At 46.6% G+C, this 21,828-nt stretch overlaps 1 protein-coding gene across 1 annotated transcript in view; it reads left to right on the top strand.

The window, feature by feature from the left end:
* LOC139459526 (protein O-mannosyl-transferase 1-like) overlaps positions 1-21,828 on the top strand; it is a 40,860-nt gene that overhangs the window by 15,417 nt on the left and 3,615 nt on the right. Inside the window, exons 8-18 of the mRNA XM_071241052.1 lie at positions 1,134-1,199; positions 2,015-2,108; positions 2,941-3,096; positions 3,460-3,692; positions 4,342-4,434; positions 4,699-4,795; positions 12,129-12,221; positions 13,827-13,941; positions 14,411-14,628; positions 16,497-16,623; positions 18,961-19,138. Of these exons, the coding sequence (XP_071097153.1) occupies positions 1,134-1,199; positions 2,015-2,108; positions 2,941-3,096; positions 3,460-3,692; positions 4,342-4,434; positions 4,699-4,795; positions 12,129-12,221; positions 13,827-13,941; positions 14,411-14,628; positions 16,497-16,623; positions 18,961-19,138 (1,470 nt within the window). The remainder of the gene's footprint in view (positions 1-1,133; positions 1,200-2,014; positions 2,109-2,940; positions 3,097-3,459; positions 3,693-4,341; positions 4,435-4,698; positions 4,796-12,128; positions 12,222-13,826; positions 13,942-14,410; positions 14,629-16,496; positions 16,624-18,960; positions 19,139-21,828) is intronic.

Here is a 21,828-nt window from a genome sequence, read left to right as displayed (position 1 = left end):
TCTTTTCCAGCCTCACGGCTATGGAGCTGTGATAAAGAGTCCAAGTCATCATAAAGTAATTAGGGTCCAATAAAAACAATGCGCCGCCAAACCTCATACGTATTATCACTGAAAGTCGTACTACAGACGGTTAATGTCAAATCACAATAAAAGCATTTCAATTGCAATAACATGTTCCAGGACCATGTATTCTCTTAACACCATCGGATTTAGAAGCAATGGTCGTATAAAACAAAACACATCTATTTGATCACAACAGTATTCATGTTATTCCCACAAAATCACATAAAGAAAGGAGACATTAGGAAATACATGTGCATTATCATTTTTCGTCAGGATAACAAAATTTTCTCTCCTTGTTACCACCTCCAGGTTCAGCTTAAGACGGGTCCTCCTTTGGTCAAAAGTTTGTTCCCCCTCTAATGAGTGTGTCACGCGTTGCACACGAGTGGCGGACGGGGTGCACACCCGTGTGCAACGCGTTGCACACGGGTATCACACGCGTGACCAACCCGATGCACACTGGTTGCGTAACGCGTTGCCCATGCGTGTAAGGGGAATGAACTTCTAGGCAGTAGTGTAGGTGGGTACTGACACAGGTGGGTACTGACATAGGTGGGTACTGATGCAGGTGGGTACAGACACAGGTGGTTACTGTTGCAGGTGGGTACTGACACAGGTGGGTACTGACACAGGTGGGTACTGGCATAGGTGGGTACTGGCATAGGTGGGTACTGTTGCAGGTGGGTACTGATGCAGGTGGGTACTGACACAGGTGGGTACTGACACAGGTGGGTACTGACACAGGTGGGTACTGATGCAGGTGGGTAATGACATAGGTGGGTACTGACGCAGGTGGGGACTGATGAAGGTGGGTACTGACACAGGTGTGTATCGAGGCCATTTTAACCATTGCATTAACTTAGTAATCATGGTAATAATAGTACTAGGTATATTTCGCATAAAAAAGAATGGTAAAGTAAATAATAAACAGTTGCAATCTCTATGGATACTGTTGATACTGTAGGTACTGTGGCATTGCTTTGACGTCAAGTACTGGTGTGTCATCTTGTCACTGATGAACTGATCAATGGCCTCTATCTGCGAGTACACGCCTATTGTCTGTATTTCAGGGAGTTCAGTGTACAGTGGTGGTGGTGGCTGTGTGTGTGTGGACTGGCCCTCACCTGCACCTTCAGGTGAGTCACTGAATGAGACAGATGGACAGACAGACAGACAGTGAGACAGACAGATGATGGTGGTGGCTCTGTGTGTGGACTGGCCCTCACCTGCACCTTCAGGTAAGTCACTGAGTGAGACAGATGGACAGACAGACAGTGTACAGTGGTGGTGGTGGCTCTGTGTGTGGACTGGCCCTCACCTGTACCTTCAGGTAAGTCACTGAGTGAGACAGATGGACAGACAGACAGTGTACAGTGGTGGTGGTGGCTCTGTGTGTGGACTGGCCCTCACCTGTACCTTCAGGTAAGTCACTGAGTGAGACAGATGGACAGACAGACAGTGTACAGTGGTGGTGGTGGCTCTGTGTGTGGACTGGCCCTCACCTGCACCTTCAGGTGAGTCACTGAGTGAGACAGACAGACGGACGGACGGACGGACGGACGGACGGACGGACGGACAGACAGACAGACAGACAGACAGACAGACAGACAGACAGACAGACAGACAGACAGACAGACAGACAGTTTACAGTGGTGGTGGTGGCTGTGTGTGTGTGGACTGGCCCTCAACTACACCTTCAGGTGAGTCACTGAGAGAGACAGACAGACAGATGGACAGACAGACAGTGAGGTGGACAGACAGTGAGATGGACAGGCAGTGAGACCATCAGACAGTCAGACAGACCGTGACAGACAGCGAGACAGAAAGACAGCGAGACACCAAAAGACGAAAAAGAGCTTATTTTCTATTTCCTTTCTCATTTTTAAATTTTGGATTTAAGGATGCAGTAACCATGGTAACCAAGTAATTAAGAATAAAACCCCTGTTTCAGCATCAAGTATGTGGGTTTCTTCACATCGGTGCTTGTGTTGTTTCACATCTTCAAGGACTACTGGAATATGCTGGCGGAAACTTCCAGGACAGAGGTAAGGTCAATTACAAGACTCGTCCCTTTACTAGTGTTCAGGATAACAGTACCTGATACCCCAGATGTGTCATACCAAATGGACTGGTCAGTTCGGAGTCAGTATTCTGTGTCTGAGTGGCATATCCATGTTCAAACTGTGGCATGGTATTTTAGTGGTCTAGCACTTTAAAACGGCTATACTCATCTTGAACACAATGTTAAACCCTCACCTCACCTCACCACATCTCACCTCACCTCACCTCACCTCACCCATGTATCTTCATATGAATCCCATCCGTTTGTAGTTACTGTGCACAGATGCTTTGAACAGTTTCTTAAAAGTAATGAAATAAAATCGTCGGGTCATAGGTTTTCAGACATCATGCGTTTTCAGACGTCCATATTTATCACGATTACACGCGCTATAACAAGGGGTGTGGCGTCATACAGGCATCGTAAATACTCAGATGATGGCCTGTTTTTAGGATAAAGTCGTCTTTCATAAATGAGTGAGATGTTTTTCAGTTGTTCTTGTGATAAGCAAGAAAACTATGAATGTTTCTTAAGCCTCTGAAAACCCATAACAAAGGGACATATTTTAGAGGCCCTGGCCCACAGTTTGGAAAATTTAAAATCATTTAATTTATTGTGGCCTTCTGGAAAATAACACAAGCCATACCCTGATAGCTAAAATAACAATCATGTTTGTTCCAGAACAGCATAGCCACATTGGATGAAACAGTAAACTTAATGGAGTTTTTAGTTGCCTTGAAGTTTGGTGCATTGTACAAGGGGTGAAACCTTACATTGATATTTGTCATCAATCTACACTATGCTTCTGTTTTATTCAGATTTCTCTAACAAAGCACCTGATTGCTAGAGTGCTATTAGTCATGGCCGTCCCTGTTGCTGCGTACATCGCCATGTTCTACTACCATCTCTCCTCCCTCACCAAGGCGGGGCCCCATGACAACATCATGACAAGTGCATTCCAAGCCAGTCTGGAGGTGAGGTGCCTGTTTGTTTTCTTCTTAGCATTTGTGACACTTGCCACTATCCCACAAAAATCACCATTGGGTGTAGATGCCATATGACAAAGTGTATAAAATACCAACAACGGCATTGACTTTATTACTTACATTCAGAACTGGACATTTTAGTTTGTTTTCAAGGTAAAGAAATCAGGTATACTTCTCTGAATATGTTTCCCACCTTTACTGAAAATTTAGAACACATATGAAGGCATCAGATCTTCAGAGAGAGGTTTTGAATGGGAGTAAAAGATCTGGTTTTAATGAGATTGCGTTCTTTTAATCAATTCTGTAAATGTTTTCTTGCAAATCAAGTCCATGTATTATTCTTCCCATCAGGGAGGTTTGGCAACACTTACAAAGGGACAACCTTTGTATGTGGCGTACGGCTCCCAGATCACACTTCGTCACACGCATGATACCGTGCCGGGTCGACCATGTTGGCTACACTCTCACCAGACTGTTTATCCAATCAAGTATCCCGACCAGCGAGGCAGCAGCCACCAGCAGCAGGTCACATGTTATATTTTCAAGGACGTCAACAACTGGTGGATCGTTAAGCATCCTGACAGGTGGGTTACGCTTATAGAGGGTCTTTGCCTATTTCATGGAGCTGAAGGTGGATGCATCATACAAAAAGACTTTAATAGATGATAGTTCTGTTTCTGAGTTGGGTGTCCATGTTGAACTGTGGCATGATTTCTGAGTGAGTTAGCAATATAAAAACAGCATTTGTTCGGACTAGTGCAAGTAGAAACCCCACCCACCCACATAACCACAAACACCCCACACACATACTCCCCTCCCCACCCACCCACCCACAGGGTTTTACCTTGACTTACAAAAGTGGGGGTTCAGGGGCCCCCCAGTAATTAAGTTTAAGGGCCTTTGCAGGCAATATGAGGGGCGTGTAAAGTAATGAAATGGTCTAGTGTATTGAACATTTAGATAATTACTTTAGAGTCTGGAATGAATCAGTGATCATGTGGACAGTGGTCATGATTGATGGATGAAATAACAGACACCCATAATTGCTCTTGATGCGCTGTAGGTACAATGAATGTTTTTCTGCGTCCATTCTCTACATTTGTGGGTCCAGTTTGTGTGTCTCGTAAAACCCTGCACATATATATATATATACGAAACGTTAAGCCCTATTATGATGCACCATGGTTAATACATTACTACACTAATCCACTAAAACCTGTGTTCCTGTTGTAGAGACAGCCTGGTAGTGGACGAGAAGCCGCAGTCGGTGAAACATGGCGACATCGTGCAGCTGGTGCACGGCATGTCCAGCAGGGCGCTCAACAGGTGACTGTATTTTGTCAATATTTGGAATAATGTTTTCATTTGAAATTTACACGATATATATGGCTTTTCCATTGGACGAGAGGTCAGTCACATGACCGTGGAATATTAGGAAAACAGGATGCAGTTGTTTGGCAAAAAAATTCAAATTTAGTGCTTGCAGGCATTCAGATTTAGCAAAGCACAAAAAACCTTCAGTGTTGGAAGTTAACACTATCGGTAATCACTTGTGGAGTAAGGTGTGTTATGATGGTGTTCTGCCTGCAGTCATGATGTTGCCGCCCCCGTGACGCCCCAGAACCAGGAGGTGTCCTGCTACATCGACTACAACGTCTCCATGCCAGCCCAGAACCTCTGGAGAGTAGTAAGTGAACAGTTTTTAATTTTTGTTACAGATTCTATCAAACAGCCAAAAACACTAATCGGAACTAAGAAATAAATTTTTTAACTTATCCTGCATTACTCCGTATTGCATTTACTGCTGTCTTTGACAGAGTGACGAACTGTGTGAGATCCAGCTGCTGAAGAAAGTTGTCCCAACCAGCTCAGGAGGCAGCGCCCTCTCACAGTCGGCACGTGACCCGGAAGTCATGACGTCACACAAAAACACATAACTGCTTTGTCACCTCCACGGACGGACGTACTGTGTATCCCTTGTGGAAATTAAAGCTTATTATTTGTTTTTTATATTTTGCGTGTTTCTACATTCATTATATGCTGCTACATTGTTACCTGTTATGGGCCGTGACCTTAGGGTCTTCCCATTCGTAAATTGTAACGTTTATCGCTCGTCTGTGGCTCACGTCACAGTAATTTACGGGCGCAATGTTGTTCCCGCCATTTTGTTTTCTTTCCCGCCATTTTGGCCATTCACCACGTGGCCACGTAATGTCGTGTTCTGCGTTTTGAATTCTCTCTTTGGCTTGGGTAATACATTACATTTATGTATGTTGTTTTGGTGTGCTTAAAGCCTTGCCTTTTCGCTACCTCTCAGCGTAATTGTTTCTTCTCATAAACTTCAATATAATACGAAGTTTTTGAGTTACATTATGTCTCCCGTACTCTGTGGTTTTGCCACATGGTTACGTGTTTGCACATGGTTATGTGTTTGCTTAAAGCTATGCTTTTTCGCTACCTTTTAGCGTCATTGTTTGATCTCATAAACTTCATTGAAATACAAAGTTTCTGAATCACATTATGCTTCCCATACTTTGTGATTGGCCACATGGTTATGTGTTTGCTTAAAGCTATGCTTTTTCGCTACCTTTTAGCGTCATTGTTTGATCTCATAAACTTCATTGAAATACAAAGTTTCTGAATCACATTATGCTTCCCGCACTTTGTGGCTTTGCCACATAGTTATGTTTTGCTTAAATTCCAGATTTTCTGCCTCGCTGCACTTGTTGCCGCGGGAACAAATCTGGTCGGGGCCGCCCCTTTCTGCCGTGATTGTACGACGCCCTGTACTTTCACAAGGCAGTGCCGATGTTGCAGTCATTCGTCGCTGTGATCCTTCAGCTCATGCGAGTATCCAGGACACACCTCGCTCAACGTGCTCGTCGACCCCCACCTACGTTGACGGCAGCAGCGCTCAGCGGAGCTTCGCAGTGCTCCCAGCACCAACGGCGGCTCCCAACGTAGAGTCTGCCTCCCATGGCACGACATACGACCGTTCACGGTCTCCTACTCCACCGGCGGCTCCAGCGCTCCCAACGTAGAGTCTGCCTCCCCTGGCACGACATACGACCGTTCACGGTCTCCAACACCACCACATCAACGCTGATGTCTCCGGCGCCCCCGGCGCCTCCGGCGCCTCTGATGTCCCGGCGCTCCCGGCGCTCCCGGCGCCTCCGATGTCTCGGCGCCTCGTGCGCTCCCGGCGCCTCCGGCGCTCCCGGCGCCTCCGGCGCCTCTGATGTCTCGGCGCCTCGTGCGCTCCCGGCGCCTCCGATGTCTCGGCGCTCCCGGCGCTCCCGGCGCTCCCGGCGCCTCTGATGTCTCGGCGCCTCGTGCGCTCCCGGCGCCTCCGGCGCTCCCGGCGCTCCCGGCGCTCCCGGCGCCTCCGATGTCTCGGCGCTCCCGGCGCCTCCGGCGCCTCTGATGTCCCGGCGCCTCCGGCGCCTCAGATGTCTCGGCGCCTCGTGCGCTCCCGGCGCTCCCGGCGCTCCCGGCGCTCCCGGCGCTCCCGGCGCCTCTGATGTCTCGGCGCCTCGTGCGCTCCCGGCGCCTCCGGCGCCTCCGATGTCTCGGCGCCTCTGATGTCCCGGCGCTCCCGGCGCCTCCGGCGCCTCAGATGTCTCGGCGCCTCGTGCGCTCCCGGCGCCTCTGATGTCTCGGCGCCTCGTGCGCTCCCGGCGCCTCTGATGTCTCGGCGCCTCGTGAATTCCCGGCGCCTCTGATGTCTCCGCGCTCCGGCGCCTCCGCATCCTGTGATGTCTTCGGCGCTCCCGGCGCCTCTAAGGTCTTTGATCTCATGATCTTCGACGCCTCTAATGTCTCTGGCGCCTCTGACTACTCCGGCGCCTCAAGAGTTACGGAAGAAGCGCCTATGATATATCCGGCGCCTAAGATGACCTCCGGCGCCCAGATCAACAAGCTTTATCAAGCTCAGATCAACGAGCCGACTATCCGATCTTCTACTGCGGCTTAAGGGGCACCATCGGCAATCGCCTCCCCGGCGCCACTGCCCTCTTCTCTTGCTGCCCTCTTCTCTTGCTGCCGTCTCATAACTCGTCACACGGAGAAGCATGGTGAAACAACTGTCGCCGCTCCTGTCGCTACTCTCCCGTCGGTCTTCGGGATCGTGACTATCGTTCTACTTCCTGGGTGGAATCTTTTCAACCAATAGACAGTTGGTCTGATTCAACTTGCCCACTGAGACGTTATCCATAATCCCGTCGTTTAAAGCGCTATGATTCCGGAGAGATGACCTGCGGGTTTCCATCGAAACAGAGCGTCATGTGAACAGCGTCTGTATCAGATTCGACGACGACATCCACTTACAAAGAGTTTACTTCGTCGACATCGCCGACACCAACGCTGTTCTACCCTACCCTAGCGCCAGCGCTCCTGAAAGAGACTCTTCCTCGGCGCTCACCGGGTTTTCCACGACGCCCATGGGGTTCCGTGTTTTATCGCAAAACTCGGGTACACCACTTGATCGCCTCTCACGCAGTTCATTGAGGATTGTCTGTGTGTGGAGTTTGCACCTCAGTTCCGACTCCAAGGCGGTTTTCTCGGCTACTGCGCAGTGTGATTTACATGTCACGTGTCAAGTACTCGGACTGTCAACAACTCCGACCGGAATTAGGTCAACTTACCATGGCAAGGGGTGCCATGTATTTCTACAGATTGGTTTCCATGTCTAACTGTACGCTTGGTGCTACCACTCAACCAGGCGCCTGTCGCAGTCCATCCATGTACGGATGTTGGAAACAATAGACCTCCTCTACCAACACGGCTGTCACGAGGAACCTTGTTTCATCAACCCTTCGCTGTAAGAACGATAGCGCCTATAGGCGTTCAAGGGATGGAAAAGATCGCCTTCCTTCGTCCGGTTTGATCTTTTCGACTACGACACCTTCCTATCTTCCGCCTTGACTACCGGACACAGTGTCGATTTGATACTTAAAGTCCCTCGGCCGTCCCACTGACCCCTGTTGCATACCTGCCTCGTATCGTGTTGTCGTCCTCCATCGTCACCTCGATATAAGAACAGGAGTACTTATACGCCGCTTCAGGGATGAAAACGATCTCATTACTTCGTGCAATGGCCATATTGCCTCGACTTCCTACTACCCGGTTACGTCGATGCCCCGGCGGTCGATTGTGAAGCTGGTTTACTTCGTCTACTTGAGGTTGGCTCGCAGGCTATCACACCTTTTTCCGAATCGTACCGACGGTACGCAATCGCAGACCCCTGTTGCTGACTACCTCCCCTGCCACCTTGTCAGTGGCTAGTGGCCCACACCAGCCCACATTGTGACCACCTGTGATCCAGAGATCAACACCATTGGCACAGCAACAGCCTCGAGATAAAGGCTTATCCAGGACGTCGCTTGCTGACAGTGCTTTCTCGGTCACGCCCTGTTGATCGTGTCCACTGACGACGTCACCGTAGTGTGGTGTTTGCGGACCCAGAGTACTCGCCCCTCTCCCGGCGCTACAAACTCGACCGGCGCCCCCGAGAATCACCATCTTCGGCGTTCCAGGCGCCTCAAGCTCTCCGGCGCCTCGGGCCAGAATATGTCAAACGGTCGACACCCCAACCCTAGATCTGTTTGCCTCATATCTGAATGTGGCCAGCTGTCGTCTTCCATTCCACCTGTGCCGGATACGACCGCTGTGGCAGTCGAAGCCTTCCATCGTTCCTGAGAAGGATTACGCGTGTACGCTTTTCCGACTCCGGTTCTCCCTCCCATGGTTCTTCAGAGATCCAGGCCACTCGACCCCTGCCATTGACTTTGGTCTCGCCTTATTGGTCAGCCAGAAGTTGGGTTATCGACCTCCGAAGCATACCCAGAGACAACCCCTGGAACTTCCGGTGTGGTCCAACCTTCTGCTCCATCCACACGGTCTGTTGCCACACCCTCATACCCGCATGTTATCGTCTGCACGCCTGACACACCTGCAGAAAGCCAAGGGCTATTCGGCTATAGCGACCAAGGCTATTGCTTCAGCCCACCGTCCATCTACAGGGGGACTGTATGCTGATAAATGATGCTTGTTCCAGGCATTTTGTTCTGACAAACACCAGGATCCGATGACAGCGTCACCGCAGATCCTGGATCAGTTCCTTCTGTACTTGCGTAGCACCCGTCGGTTGAAGGGCTTACCACCCCCACACACCTGGTCGCCATCGACTCCGTTCTGGCCATCTCGGACGATCGGAGAAAGACGAAAATTCCCGACCTACGGGCCTGGCTGCGCTCGTTCAGTCTTGAAGACCTGAAGGCCAAGTTCGGACCGCCTGCGTTGGATCTGAATGTGGTCTTCAACGCCCTTCGAACCACTCCCCTCGTCTTCCTTCTACGACCTTAAGTAGAAGACGGGTATTTCTACTGGTTTTGACTACTGCCGCTCGAGTCCATGTACAGCACGCCCTCGACGTCTCCCGTGCCCGGTTCGAATGCGGTACCCAGGGCGCCGTTCATCATGGACCGTACTGGGACGTCAGCGTAAAGACTCAACTCCCAGGACAGCCTGATAGATCATTCCTTGTCCCCTCCCCCCTCGTCCAGTGTGGGTGCCGAGGATGAGGATGAGCGTCATTATGCCCAGTAAGGGCACTGAAGGTTATTCTACGATCTAAAGACTGCCGCAAGTCTAGGAAACACCTTTTTCTGCCGGTCTCCCCTTCGTCGCAGTCGTTGGTCAGCCGGAATACTTTTCCCTGTGGCTCCGGACGGTCATCCTTAAAGCTTATGAGCCGCCGGATTGGACCCTCCCCCCAAAGGCTATCACCTGAAATAAAATGAGATCAGGGCGATCGTATTTACACTGGTTCTTCACGGTATACTGTTCCATCCAGTCGTTCAGGGAAGCCTGTTCGTGGCGATCGGACACCGCCTTCACCAACCACTACTTCCGTGATGTAGCCTTGAAAGTTGTCGCCGGCGTTCACAGTTTTGGTCCCTGGTTGTAGCCCAACAGGTCATCTATCTCCGACGCCACTGATTCTCCGATACCCTGAGCGGGGCCCGTCGACCTCTCTGGTGTTTATCACCCCAGACGAGACGGATCTCTTGCGTTCCGCATTCGCTCTTAGGTCAGTTTTAGTTTTGGGTTACCCGACTCATTCTATTGCTGTCACCTATCCGGGTTTTACTTTTTGCATCAACTCTCGTTTCCTGACGACAGGAATGGTAGTAGATGTGGACACCGGCGCCGACGCCAACGCTTCTCTGATACCTGAGCGGTGCCCGTCGACCTCACCGGTGTTCCTTGCCTCCAGCCTAGAGGGCTCTCCTGCGTTTCGCATTCGCTCTTGGGATTGGTCGTAAATTTTGCCGCCGACGCCGCTGATTCTTCGATTCCCCGAGCGGGGCCCGTCGAACTCTCTGGTGTTTATCGCCTCAGATTAGAGGGCTCTACTGCGTTTCGCTTTCGCTCTTCGGTAAGTTATATATTTTGGCAACACGCCTCATTGTATTTCGGTTACCTATTCGGGCGTTTCGTTTTTGCATCGACTCTTGTTTCCTGAAGACAGGAATGGTCGTAGATGTTCCGGTCATCACTTGTATGCGGTGCGGATTCATCGGACCTAGACGAGGGTTTAATATGGTTCACATCTGCAGGTATGCCCACCGGCCATGCCGTCTGATAAAGATGCAATACGGAGTAATGCAGGATAAGTTAAAAAATTTAGTAAAATCTAAATATTTTTTACATTTGTATACTTATCCTGCATTACGAAGTCTAAGTGCCCTCCCTTTCGCTACGCTACCTCCCCACGAAGTTTCAGATGTTATGTTTAAAGCAGTTATGTGTTTTTGTGTGACGTCATGACTTCCGGGTCACGTGCCGACTGTGAGAGGGCGCTGCCTCCTGAGCTGGTTGGGACAACTTTCTTCAGCAGCTGGATCTCACACAGTTCGTCACTCTGTCAAAGACAGCAGTAAATGCAATACGGAGTAATGCAGGATAAGTATACAAATGTAAAAAATATTTAGATTTTACTAAATTTAAACTTCATTATTGTATTTATCTTGAATACTCCATATTTTTGAAGTTATCCTACCTCACACTATGCATTTCTTTTTTCTTCTTCCATCCTATGTGGAAAAGTTTCCAGATTCTAAAACATAATTCACCCAAAGGCAGGCAGGGTAACAACAAGTACTATTTTGTAATCTATTTTGGTATGATGTCGAACCCCTGACCTCCACCCTCTGGGCAGACAATCCATCCACTACACCATGGAGGAGGTCCTTATTCTCTGTTAACATTGTAAAAGCCTAAAACTAGGGACGCCATCTTTAAGAATCTGCTTTGAAGAAACAAAGGATATGATGTGTAGCAATACAATCAGGTTTGTTCAATGCTTTAGCAAAAAAGGTCAGAAATAATTCAAACTATGTACTATGAAATATTTTCGCAGCTTTACCCCGGAAATAGAAAAACCCGGGAGAAGTAACGTTATGAGAATCAATAGAGCCTTAAAATCATGATAATAGGACTTTGTTCATGGGCATGGAATTGAAAAGTTTAGTTCTTTTTAACAATTTAAGAAAAACAAAATTGTGAACATTTTGAACAGCTTTCTTCTTATAAACCACACGGTCTAGTGGTCTTGAACATTGATGTTATATGACACAACATCAGTTGATTCAGATATGTTCATGCTAGTCACATGACAAAAGATGCTTTCTTCAAAAAAGAGAAGTACAAAATTGGAATGAAATTCAACCCTAAAAAATTGAGAGGAATCCTCTTTTTAAAAACATGAAGACCCCAAAACAAAAGTAAAAAATCCGACAGAAATTAATATTTTAAAGAAATTTTAAAATATTGTCCTCTCACAAACAAGAAGACCGAAAGAGCGACAACATTTATGAATGTTTGTAGGCGATGTAGATGTAAGCAATTAACAGCAGCACCCACAAATCTGGACACAATGATTACCTCTTTGTAAAGTGGAAGTGACAAGTTTGTAGATGAGGACAGACAGTGAGACTACGTCTCATCCTTTGTTGCAGGACATCACTAACAAGGAGGGAAGTGACGACAACTGGCAGACCATCAAGAGCCAAGTACGCCTCATCCATGTCAACACAACCACAGCTCTCAAGGTAAGGACAGCTACAGTACACAGGTGTCAGGGTAAGGATAGGTACAACACACAGGTGTCAAGGTAAGGACAGGTACAACACAAAGGTGTCAAGGTAAGGACAGCTACAACAACAGCTCTCAAGGTAAGGACAGCCACAACCACAGCTCTCAAGGTAAAGACAGCTACACTACACAGGTGTCAAGGTAAGGATAGGTACAACACACAGGTGTCAAGGTAAGGATAGGTACAACACACAGGTGTCAGGGTAAGGACAGCTACAACACACAGGTGTCAGGGTAATGACAGGTACAACACACAGGTGTCAGGGTAAGGATAGATACAACACACATGTGTCAAGGTAAGGACAGGTACAACACACAGGTGTCAAGGTAAGGACAGCTACAACACACAGGTGTCAAGGTAAGGACAGGTACAACACACAGGTGTCAGGGTAAGGATAGGTACAACACACAGGTGTCAAGGTAAGGACAGCTACAACACACAGGTGTCAGGGAAAGGATAGGTACAACACACAGGTGTCAGGGTAAGGACAGGTACAACAGACAGGTGTCAAGGTAAGGATAGGTACAACACACAGGTGTCAAGGTAAGGATAGGTACAACACAGGTGCCAGGGTAAGGACAGCTACAACACACAGGTGTCAAGGAAAGGACAGGTACAACACACAGGTATCAGGGTAAGGATAGGTACAACACACATGTATCAGGGTAAGGATAGTTACAACACACAGGTGTCAAGGTAAGGACAGCTACAACACACATGTCAATGTGTTTAGGAGCCCATGTTTAGGAGTACAACAGAGAGGGTTCAGGGAGTGTAGGAGTACAACAGACAGGGTTCAGGGAGCGTAGGAGTACAACAGACAGGGTTCAGGGAGCGTAGGAGTACAACAGACAGGGTTCAGGGAGCATAGGAGTACAACAGAGAGGGTTCAGGGAGTGTAGGAGTACAACAGACAGGGTTCAGGGAGCGTAGGAGTACAACAGAGAGGGTTCAGGGAGTGTAGGAGTACAACAGACAGGGTTCAGGGAGTGTAGGAGTACAACAGAGAGGGTTCAGGGAGTGTAGGAGTACAACAGACAGGGTTCAGGGAGCGTAGGAGTACAACAGAGAGGGTTCAGGAGTGTAGGAGTACAACAGACAGGGTTCAGGGAGCGTAGGAGTACAACAGACAGGGTTCAGGGAGCATAGGAGTACAACAGACAGGGTTCAGGGAGCGTAGGAGTACAACAGACAGGGTTCAGGGAGCATAGGAGTACAACAGACAGGGTTCAGGGAGCGTAGGAGTACAACAGACAGGGTTCAGGGAGCATAGGAGTACAACAGACAGGGTTCAGGGAGTGTAGGAGTACAACAGACAGGGTTCAGGGAGTGTAGGAGTACAACAGACAGGGTTCAAGGAGTGTAGGAGTACAACAGACAGGGTTCAAGGAGTGTAGGAGTTCAACAGACAGGGTTCAATAGGATAGTAGAAGGTTTTAACAGACAACAAATTTATTCATTTCCCACTTCACTGAAAAGTGTCAAATTTCATTACTTCAAAGACCTATGTATCTGATGACAAATTAGTTGTTTATGACAAAGAATGTAACCATGGTTACAGACAACGGGGAAGCAGCTGCCGGACTGGGGACATCATCAGATGGAGGTGGCAGCTGACCGGGTGATCAACCAGGACGCCACAATCTGGAATGTAGAGGAACATCGCTACACCAAGAGTGAGTTGTGTGGTCTATCAGTGTGTGACAATCTGACATTGTATTCTGAATAACCAACTCCAGGTGGGGGAAGAGGTGGCATGGTCATCTAAAATGCAGGGGCGGTGGGGCCAAGTGGTTAAAGTGTTCGCTTGACATGCCGAAGGCCCAGGTTTGATTGCCCACATTGGTACAATGTGTGCAGCCCATTTCTGGTGTCCCCTGCTGTGATGTTGCATAGGATCTTGCTAAAAGTTTGGTAAAACTCACTCACTCAAAGGTGCAGAGTTGTGTCCCTTAGGCATGCCAGGAACCTATGATTGTGAATTTGAATCCCTGATTACGTCACCACATATCCATGCTGTTAGGCTTCACCCAAGTGGTAAGGGTATAAGGCCTGCATCTCTTTGGGCTTTCCTGCCACAGTGATAGAACTGATGTACTGTTGAATGTGATGTTAAACCAAACTGACTCACTCAATCTTGACCAGGTCTTGAGAAGGAAAAGCAGTCGCTGGACCTCCGTCAGTCGGAGATGATCCCACTGGAGCCGACCCATCTGTCCTTCTGGTCCAAGTTCCTGGAGCTGCAGATGAAGATGATCTTCTCAAACCAGGATGCGGAGCTGGAGCATAAGTACAGCTCTGACCCCACCGAGTGGCCCTTCATGAGCAAGAACATCGCCTACTGGATGAGCCCATTCTCGAATGTAAGTTGGAAGGGTTGTCTGAATGACAACATCAGGATAATCTACTGTTAACATAACTCTCTTTGGGAAACACAGTAGATTATGGCCTATATGTTGAGCAGAAGCAATAGTGGAAGATCTTTTTATTTAGTTTCATCTCATTTCTTATTTATGTTATATAAGTTGTAAGGTATTACATATTAAGGGTGTTATGAGAATCCATTATATATGTATATTTACCTTCATGAAGAATATATTAAATGTACTTTGTTTTCATGAAATGTATATTCCTACCTTTTCAAATATCATGTTGCTTGTGTACAGATTGCCAGTGATCAACACTGACCAATTACACACTTCACTTCACATTGTCTATATGTAAGCCCAGGTAAGCTCACAGCCAAGTAAAGGCTGATGTTATGCAATTGTGGCTTGGCTATTGCTTGACAGGTAGACAAAGTGGTCAGTTCCCAGGTCGGATTTAGGTGTTAACTGACATGCCTTGTCGGCAAGATTTGAAACTTTAATTGTGTATGCCATTTCGGCCATTTTGCGACCTAAGGTGAATTATTGATTACACGAAACATTCACTGGATCTTGTTCGGAAATGATGGGATATCACAGCATAAAGTAAGACTGTTTTTATTGTGATTGATCATGTTGATACTTGCGTTTGCTGTTTGTGAATAATATGAAGCTTGATTAGACTGCCAGTATTAAATTTTTTTTAAATTGTTGTGTGATCTCTCCTTGTGATGAATGGAAACAGTTTAGTGGATCCACACGTAACAAGGGACCCATGAAGATTCGGGATAGAATAGGTCGTCAGCAAACCCATGCTTGTCCTAAAAGGCAACCAACAGGATTCGGTGGTCAGTCTCGCTGACTTGGTTGATGCATGTCATCGTATCCCAAATGCGTAGATCCATGCTCATGATGTCAATCACTGGATTGTCTGGTCCAGACTCGATTATTTACAGATCGTAGCCATATAGAGAGAATGTTGCAGGTGTTTTTATGATTTTATGATAAAGGTATTGGATTGTATGGTGCTTGTTGTATCTGATAAATGAAATAATCTGTCAATCTTAATAATTTTCACCTGACCCTAGACAGATCCCACATGACCCCAGCTCAACGCCCATCCAACCCCAACCCCAACCCAGACCCCAAACTGCCTCCACCCGACCCCAAACAGCGTCCACCTGACCCCAAACTGCCTCCACCTGACCCCAAACTGCCTCCACCTGACCCCAAACTGCCTCCACATGACCCCAAACTGCCTCCACCTGACCCCAAACTGCCTCCACCTGACCCCAAACAGCGTCCACCTGACCCCAAACTGCCTCCACCTGACCCCAAACTGCCTCCACCTGACCCCAAACTGCCTCCACCTGACCCCAAACTGCCTCTGCCTGACCCCAAACTGCCTCCACCTGACCCCAAACTGCCTCCACCTGACCCCAAACTGCCTCCACCAGACCCCAAACTGCCTCCACCAGACCTCAAACTGCCTCCACCTGACCCCAAACTGCCTCCACATAACCCCAAACTGCCTCCACCTGACCCCAAACTGCCTCCACCTGACCCCAAACTGCCTCCACCTGACCCCAAACTGCCTCCACCAGACCTCAAACTGCCTCCACCTGACCCCAAACTGCCTCCACCTGACCCCAAACTGCCTCCACCTGACCCCAAACTGCCTCCGCCTGACCCCAAACTGCCTCCACCTGACCCCAAACTGCCTCCACCTGACCCCAAACTGCCTCCACCTGACCCCAGACTGCCTCTGCCTCACCCCGTGGCCCCAAGTGTCCTGATGCCTCCATACCATCTGTCTGTCCTATGACCATGATGCTGTACACTGAGACATCTGTGTGTGATTCCAGGCCCAGATTCACCTGCTGGGCAACCCGGTGGTGTGGTGGTGTGCTTCTCTCAGTGTGGCCACTTACACCGCTCTCCTGGTCTTCTATATACTCCGGCGGCAGAGGAACATCTATGACATCACTGATGGTAGGCTTTCTTCTCGGATGTTTAATAAATCTATTTGGTTTTCACGTGTAAGCACACATCTCATACGTTATTCTTTATTTGCCGAGAAAAGGATGCCAGGATTTCCTGGACTTATTTCTGTAGCTGGCCGTTACAGCCCATACCCCTGTCTGTTCAGCAGAAGTAGTTCACAGGCAATATTATCCTGTCATAAAGAAAACAGTACTGACCATTTTTAACTACAGGGAATGCAATTATTTAGGCCATGTGCTAACGGTGTACCCATTCTTAGTGAGTAATAGTTAATTCAAGTTTAAGCCCTTGGCTTAATGTACAAGGATGTTAACAGGGGAGTGGGATAGCTTTGTGTTCCAGTTTACCCTTACTTGTCACCTGGAACTGTTTGTGTTACAGGGGAGTGGCATAGCTTTGTGTTCCAGTTTACCCTTACTTGTCACCTGGAACTGTTTGTGTTACAGTGGAGTGGCATAGGTTTGTGTTCCAGTTTATCCTCACTTGTAACCGCGGGGAACTGTTTGTGTTACAGTGGAGTGGCATAGGTTTGTGTTCCAATTTATCCTTACATGTAACCTGCTGGAACTGTTTGTGTTACAGCGGAGTGGCATAGGTTTGTGTTCCAGTTTATCATCACTTGTAACCTGCTGGAACTGTTTGTGTTACAGCGGAGTGGCATAGGTTTGTTCCAGTTTATCCTCACTTGTCACCTTGAACTGTTTGTGTTACAGTGGAGTGACATAGGTTTGTGTTCCAGTTTATCCTTACATATAACCTGCTGGAACTGTTTGTGTTACAGTGGAGTGGAATAGTTTTGTTCCAGTTTATCCTCACTTGTCACCTTGAACTGTTTGTGTTACAGTGGAGTGGCATAGCTTTGTGTTCCAGTTTATCCTCACTTGTAACCTGCTGGAACTGTTTGTGTTACAGTGGAGTGGCATAGCTTTGTGTTCCAGTTTATCCTCACTTGTAACCTGGAACTGTTTGTGTTACAGTGGAGTGGCATAGGTTTGTGTTCCAGTTTATCATCACTTGTAACCTGCTGGAACTGTTTGTGTTACAGTGGAGTGACATAGGTTTGTGTCCCAGTTTATCCTTACATGTAACCTGCTGGAACTGTTTGTGTTACAGTGGAGTGGCATAGGTTTGTGTTCCAGTTTATCATCACTTGTAACCGCGGGGAACTGTTTGTGTTACAGTGGAGTGGCATAGGTTTGTGTTCCAGTTTATCCTTACATATAACCTGCTGGAACTGTTTGTGTTACAGCGGAGTGACATAGGTTTGTGTCCCAGTTTATCCTCACTTGTAACCTGGAACTGTTTGTGTTACAGTGGAGTGGCATAGGTTTGTGTTCCAGTTTATCATCACTTGTAACCTGCTGGAACTGTTTGTGTTACAGTGGAGTGACATAGGTTTGTGTTCCAGTTTATCATCACTTGTAACCTGCTGGAACTGTTTGTGTTACAGTGGAGTGGCATAGGTTTGTGTTCCAGTTTATCATCACTTGTAACCGCGGGGAACTGTTTGTGTTACAGTGGAGTGGCATAGGTTTGTGTTCCAGTTTATCCTTACATATAACCTGCTGGAACTGTTTGTGTTACAGCGGAGTGACATAGGTTTGTGTCCCAGTTTATCCTCACTTGTAACCTGGAACTGTTTGTGTTACAGCGGAGTGACATAGGTTTGTGTTCCAGTTTATCCTTACATATAACCTGCTGGAACTGTTTGTGTTACAGCGGAGTGACATAGGTTTGTGTTCCAGTTTATCCTTACATATAACCTGCTGGAACTATTTGTGTTACAGGGGAGTGGCATAGGTTTGTGTTCCAGTTTATCCTTACATATAACCTGCTGGAACTGTTTGTGTTACAGGGGAGTGGCATAGGTTTGTGTCCCAGTTTATCCTCACTTGTAACCTGGAACTATTTGTGTTACAGGGGAGTGGCATAGGTTTGTGTTCCAGTTTATCCTTACATATAACCTGCTGGAACTATTTGTGTTACAGTGGAGTGGCATAGGTTTGTGTTCCAGTTTATCCTTACATATAACCTGCTGGAACTGTTTGTGTTACAGCGGAGTGACATAGGTTTGTGTTCCAGTTTATCCTTACATATAACCTGCTGGAACTGTTTGTGTTACAGGGGAGTGACATAGGTTTGTGTTCCAGTTTATCCTTACATATAACCTGCTGGAACTGTTTGTGTTACAGTGGAGTGGCATAGGTTTGTGTTCCAGTTTATCCTTACATATAACCTGCTGGAACTATTTGTGTTACAGTGGAGTGGCATAGGTTTGTGTTCCAGTTTATCCTCACTTGTAACCTGGAACTGTTTGTGTTACAGCGGAGTGGGACAGGTTTGTGTTCCAAGGTGAACTGCTAGTAGGGGGCTACCTGCTGTACTACGTTCCGTTCTTCCTGCTGGACAGAACGCTGTTCCTCCATCACTACCTGCCAGCCATTGTGTTCAAGATCCTGGTGCTAGCAGCCATCATTGACCACCTGCATAATATTTTTCACAGGTATGTATTCATTGTCATGCTGTCAGGTGTGTGTTTATTGTCAGGTGTGTGTTTATTGTCATGCTGTCAGGTGTGTGTTTATTGTCATGCTGTCATGTGTGTGTGTGTGTATTGTCATACTGTCATGTGTGTGTATTGTCATGCTGTCATGTGTGTTTATTGTCATGCTGTCAGGTGTGTGTTTATTGTCATGCTGTCATGTGTGTGTGTATTGTCATGCTGTCATGTGTGTGTTTATTGTCATGCTCTCAGGTGTGTGTATTGTCATGCTGTCATGTGTGTGTGTATTGTCAGTTGTGTGTTTATTGTCATGCTGTCAGTTGTGTGTTTATTGTCATGCTGTCATGTGTGTGTTTATTGTCATGCTGTCGTGTGTGTGTATTGTCATGCTGTCATGTGTGTGTTTATTGTCATGCTGTCATGTGTGTGTTTATTGTCATGCTGTCATGTGTGTGTTTATTGTCATGCTGTCATATGTGTGTGTATTGTCATGCTGTCATGTGTGTGTTTATTGTCATGCTGTCATGTGTGTGTATTGTCATGCTGTCATGTGTGTGTTTATTGTCATGCTGTCATGTGTGTGTTTATTGTCATTCTGTCAGGTGTGTGTTTATTGTCATGCTGTCATGTGTGTGTTTATTGTCATGCTGTCAGGTTTATTGTCTTTCTCTCAGGTGTGCATTTTATGTTGTATGTATTTAACCAAGTGTCCAAAGTGCCTGTGTACATTACCCAGAGCTGTAGATAAGCTTTTAGTTATTTGGGTATTTTACCCAGGGGTTTGATTTTGATCATGTATCCAGAATTTTTAGAGGGTATTCATTTTTTTTAACTACCTGTTTCCTGACATTTGGGTATTTTAACTTGAAAACCTGTTTCGTAACAATCCCTGTTATTCATTAAAACTATATGAATAGTAGTATGCCAGTCTGCGTCTCCCTCTCCGGAAAGCCATTTTTGTTTGCAGAACCTGGCATTGTAAGAAAGGAGTTATTTTTATAATCACCAATCAGCGACAGTGCATTGACTAGGCATGCAGTGATTTTCAATTGGCATCTATCATTATGTTTGACACTCAAGCTTTTCCGAATGTAACTCTCGGCAAGTGAATTCGCGATCTGCTCATAGACAATCATTTTATCAAACACTTGCAATATACGCAATCATTTTATCTAATAGTGGTAATATATGCATTAATTTTATTTCAATCGCATATTTATACTCTTTGTTGCGTATTTGATATGCTAGAATTTGATTTGTCTGCATAGTTCAGTTTATTTAACAATGTTTAATGCATATTTTACGAAAATACGCAGCTTATCTCGAGCTCTGCATCATCTGTCGACAGATGTGATTTAAATACAGCATGAATGTTTGTTGGACTATCAGTATGGTGTATGTCACGTGAAGAAACAAGGGAACACACCTGGTATATGCAATAACTCTAATGTATAATGTATGTATTCTAATCACTCACCTCATCATACAGACATACATTCATACATGTGAAGTTTGTTGGTTTTTTTAAAAGTTTTTATTGTTCCCCGAGTTGTAGATTAATACAGTATTCCGTCAAAGACATATTTCGTATTGCATAGAATGGCACAATACACTCTTTAAAAAATTAAAGGGTTGGAATGCATACATACATGTAAAGTTAGGTGCAGAACTTTAATTAAAAGGTAAATAGCTCCAATATTTGTACACGTTATACTTTGTTGCACGTTAAGATAAATAAATAGGGGCCCAGAGAAACAATAGAGAAGGCAAGTGCAGTGGTGACTGTGCTATTGTAATAGTGAAGCAGGTAAGATTGGGTGGTAGGACTAAGACTTAGGGATTAAAATAAAATACACTTGATACATCGTTCCATTCAACTAGAGATACAGGATGAGAGGCAGGGTGTATGGTAGAGAGCCAGGTGGAGATGAGGAATTTTAAAATTGAGTCAAGAACGGATGTATTCGCAGTTGGTATTGATATTATATTTCTGGGAAGAATTCTGTGATCATGGTTATTCTGAACAGTACAAAAGAATCTCACAGACATGATCATGATGATAGAATTACAATTCTAGAACATGCCCTTTATGTGTCTGATGAACAGACTGATACAGCTCATTTTGTTTAAATGCTAATGCTCTCTGAGGACACCTTCATGGCCGAACCCTGAACTTCAGGCTTGATGTTGATGTACTGCTTTAACAAATCAGATACCTCATCAGTCCCAAATTATTTAAAGCATATTAAGAATGAATTGACCAGAGTTGTCCCTTAGTTGTGCCAGGATCCAGTGATTTTTAACTCGAATGCCAGATTTGCCTTGATTATGATCCTTGCTATGTGAGCACTGTGTGCCTGTGCTCAAATGTTTCAGGGGGCACGGGTGGCCCAGTTGTCTAAGGCGCTGTGATTTGCTGTGCTGAGTTACGTCCCTTGGGCACGCCAGAAACCTATGATTGTGGGTTCGAATCCCGGTTGGCCCCGATTATGTTTCTAGGTTTGTCAGCAACATACCCCCGCTCGTGGGTTTCACCGAAGTGGTAAAGGTCTGAGACCTGCATCACTTCGGGATTTCCTCCCACATTAAGCTGACACGCTGCAATATAACTGGAATACTGTTAAAAGCAGAGTTAAACCCCAACTCACTCACTCAAATGTTTCACCAAACATAAAACTGAAATACTTTGC

The sequence above is a fragment of the Haliotis cracherodii genome, unplaced genomic scaffold (assembly GCF_022045235.1).
Source record: "Haliotis cracherodii isolate W230 unplaced genomic scaffold, xgHalCrac1.p SCAF_13, whole genome shotgun sequence".
In the NCBI taxonomy this organism is placed as follows: domain Eukaryota; kingdom Metazoa; phylum Mollusca; class Gastropoda; order Lepetellida; family Haliotidae; genus Haliotis; species Haliotis cracherodii.
The sequence above is the reverse complement of the archived record's forward strand: the minus strand, read 5'-3'. Positions and strand labels throughout refer to the sequence as shown.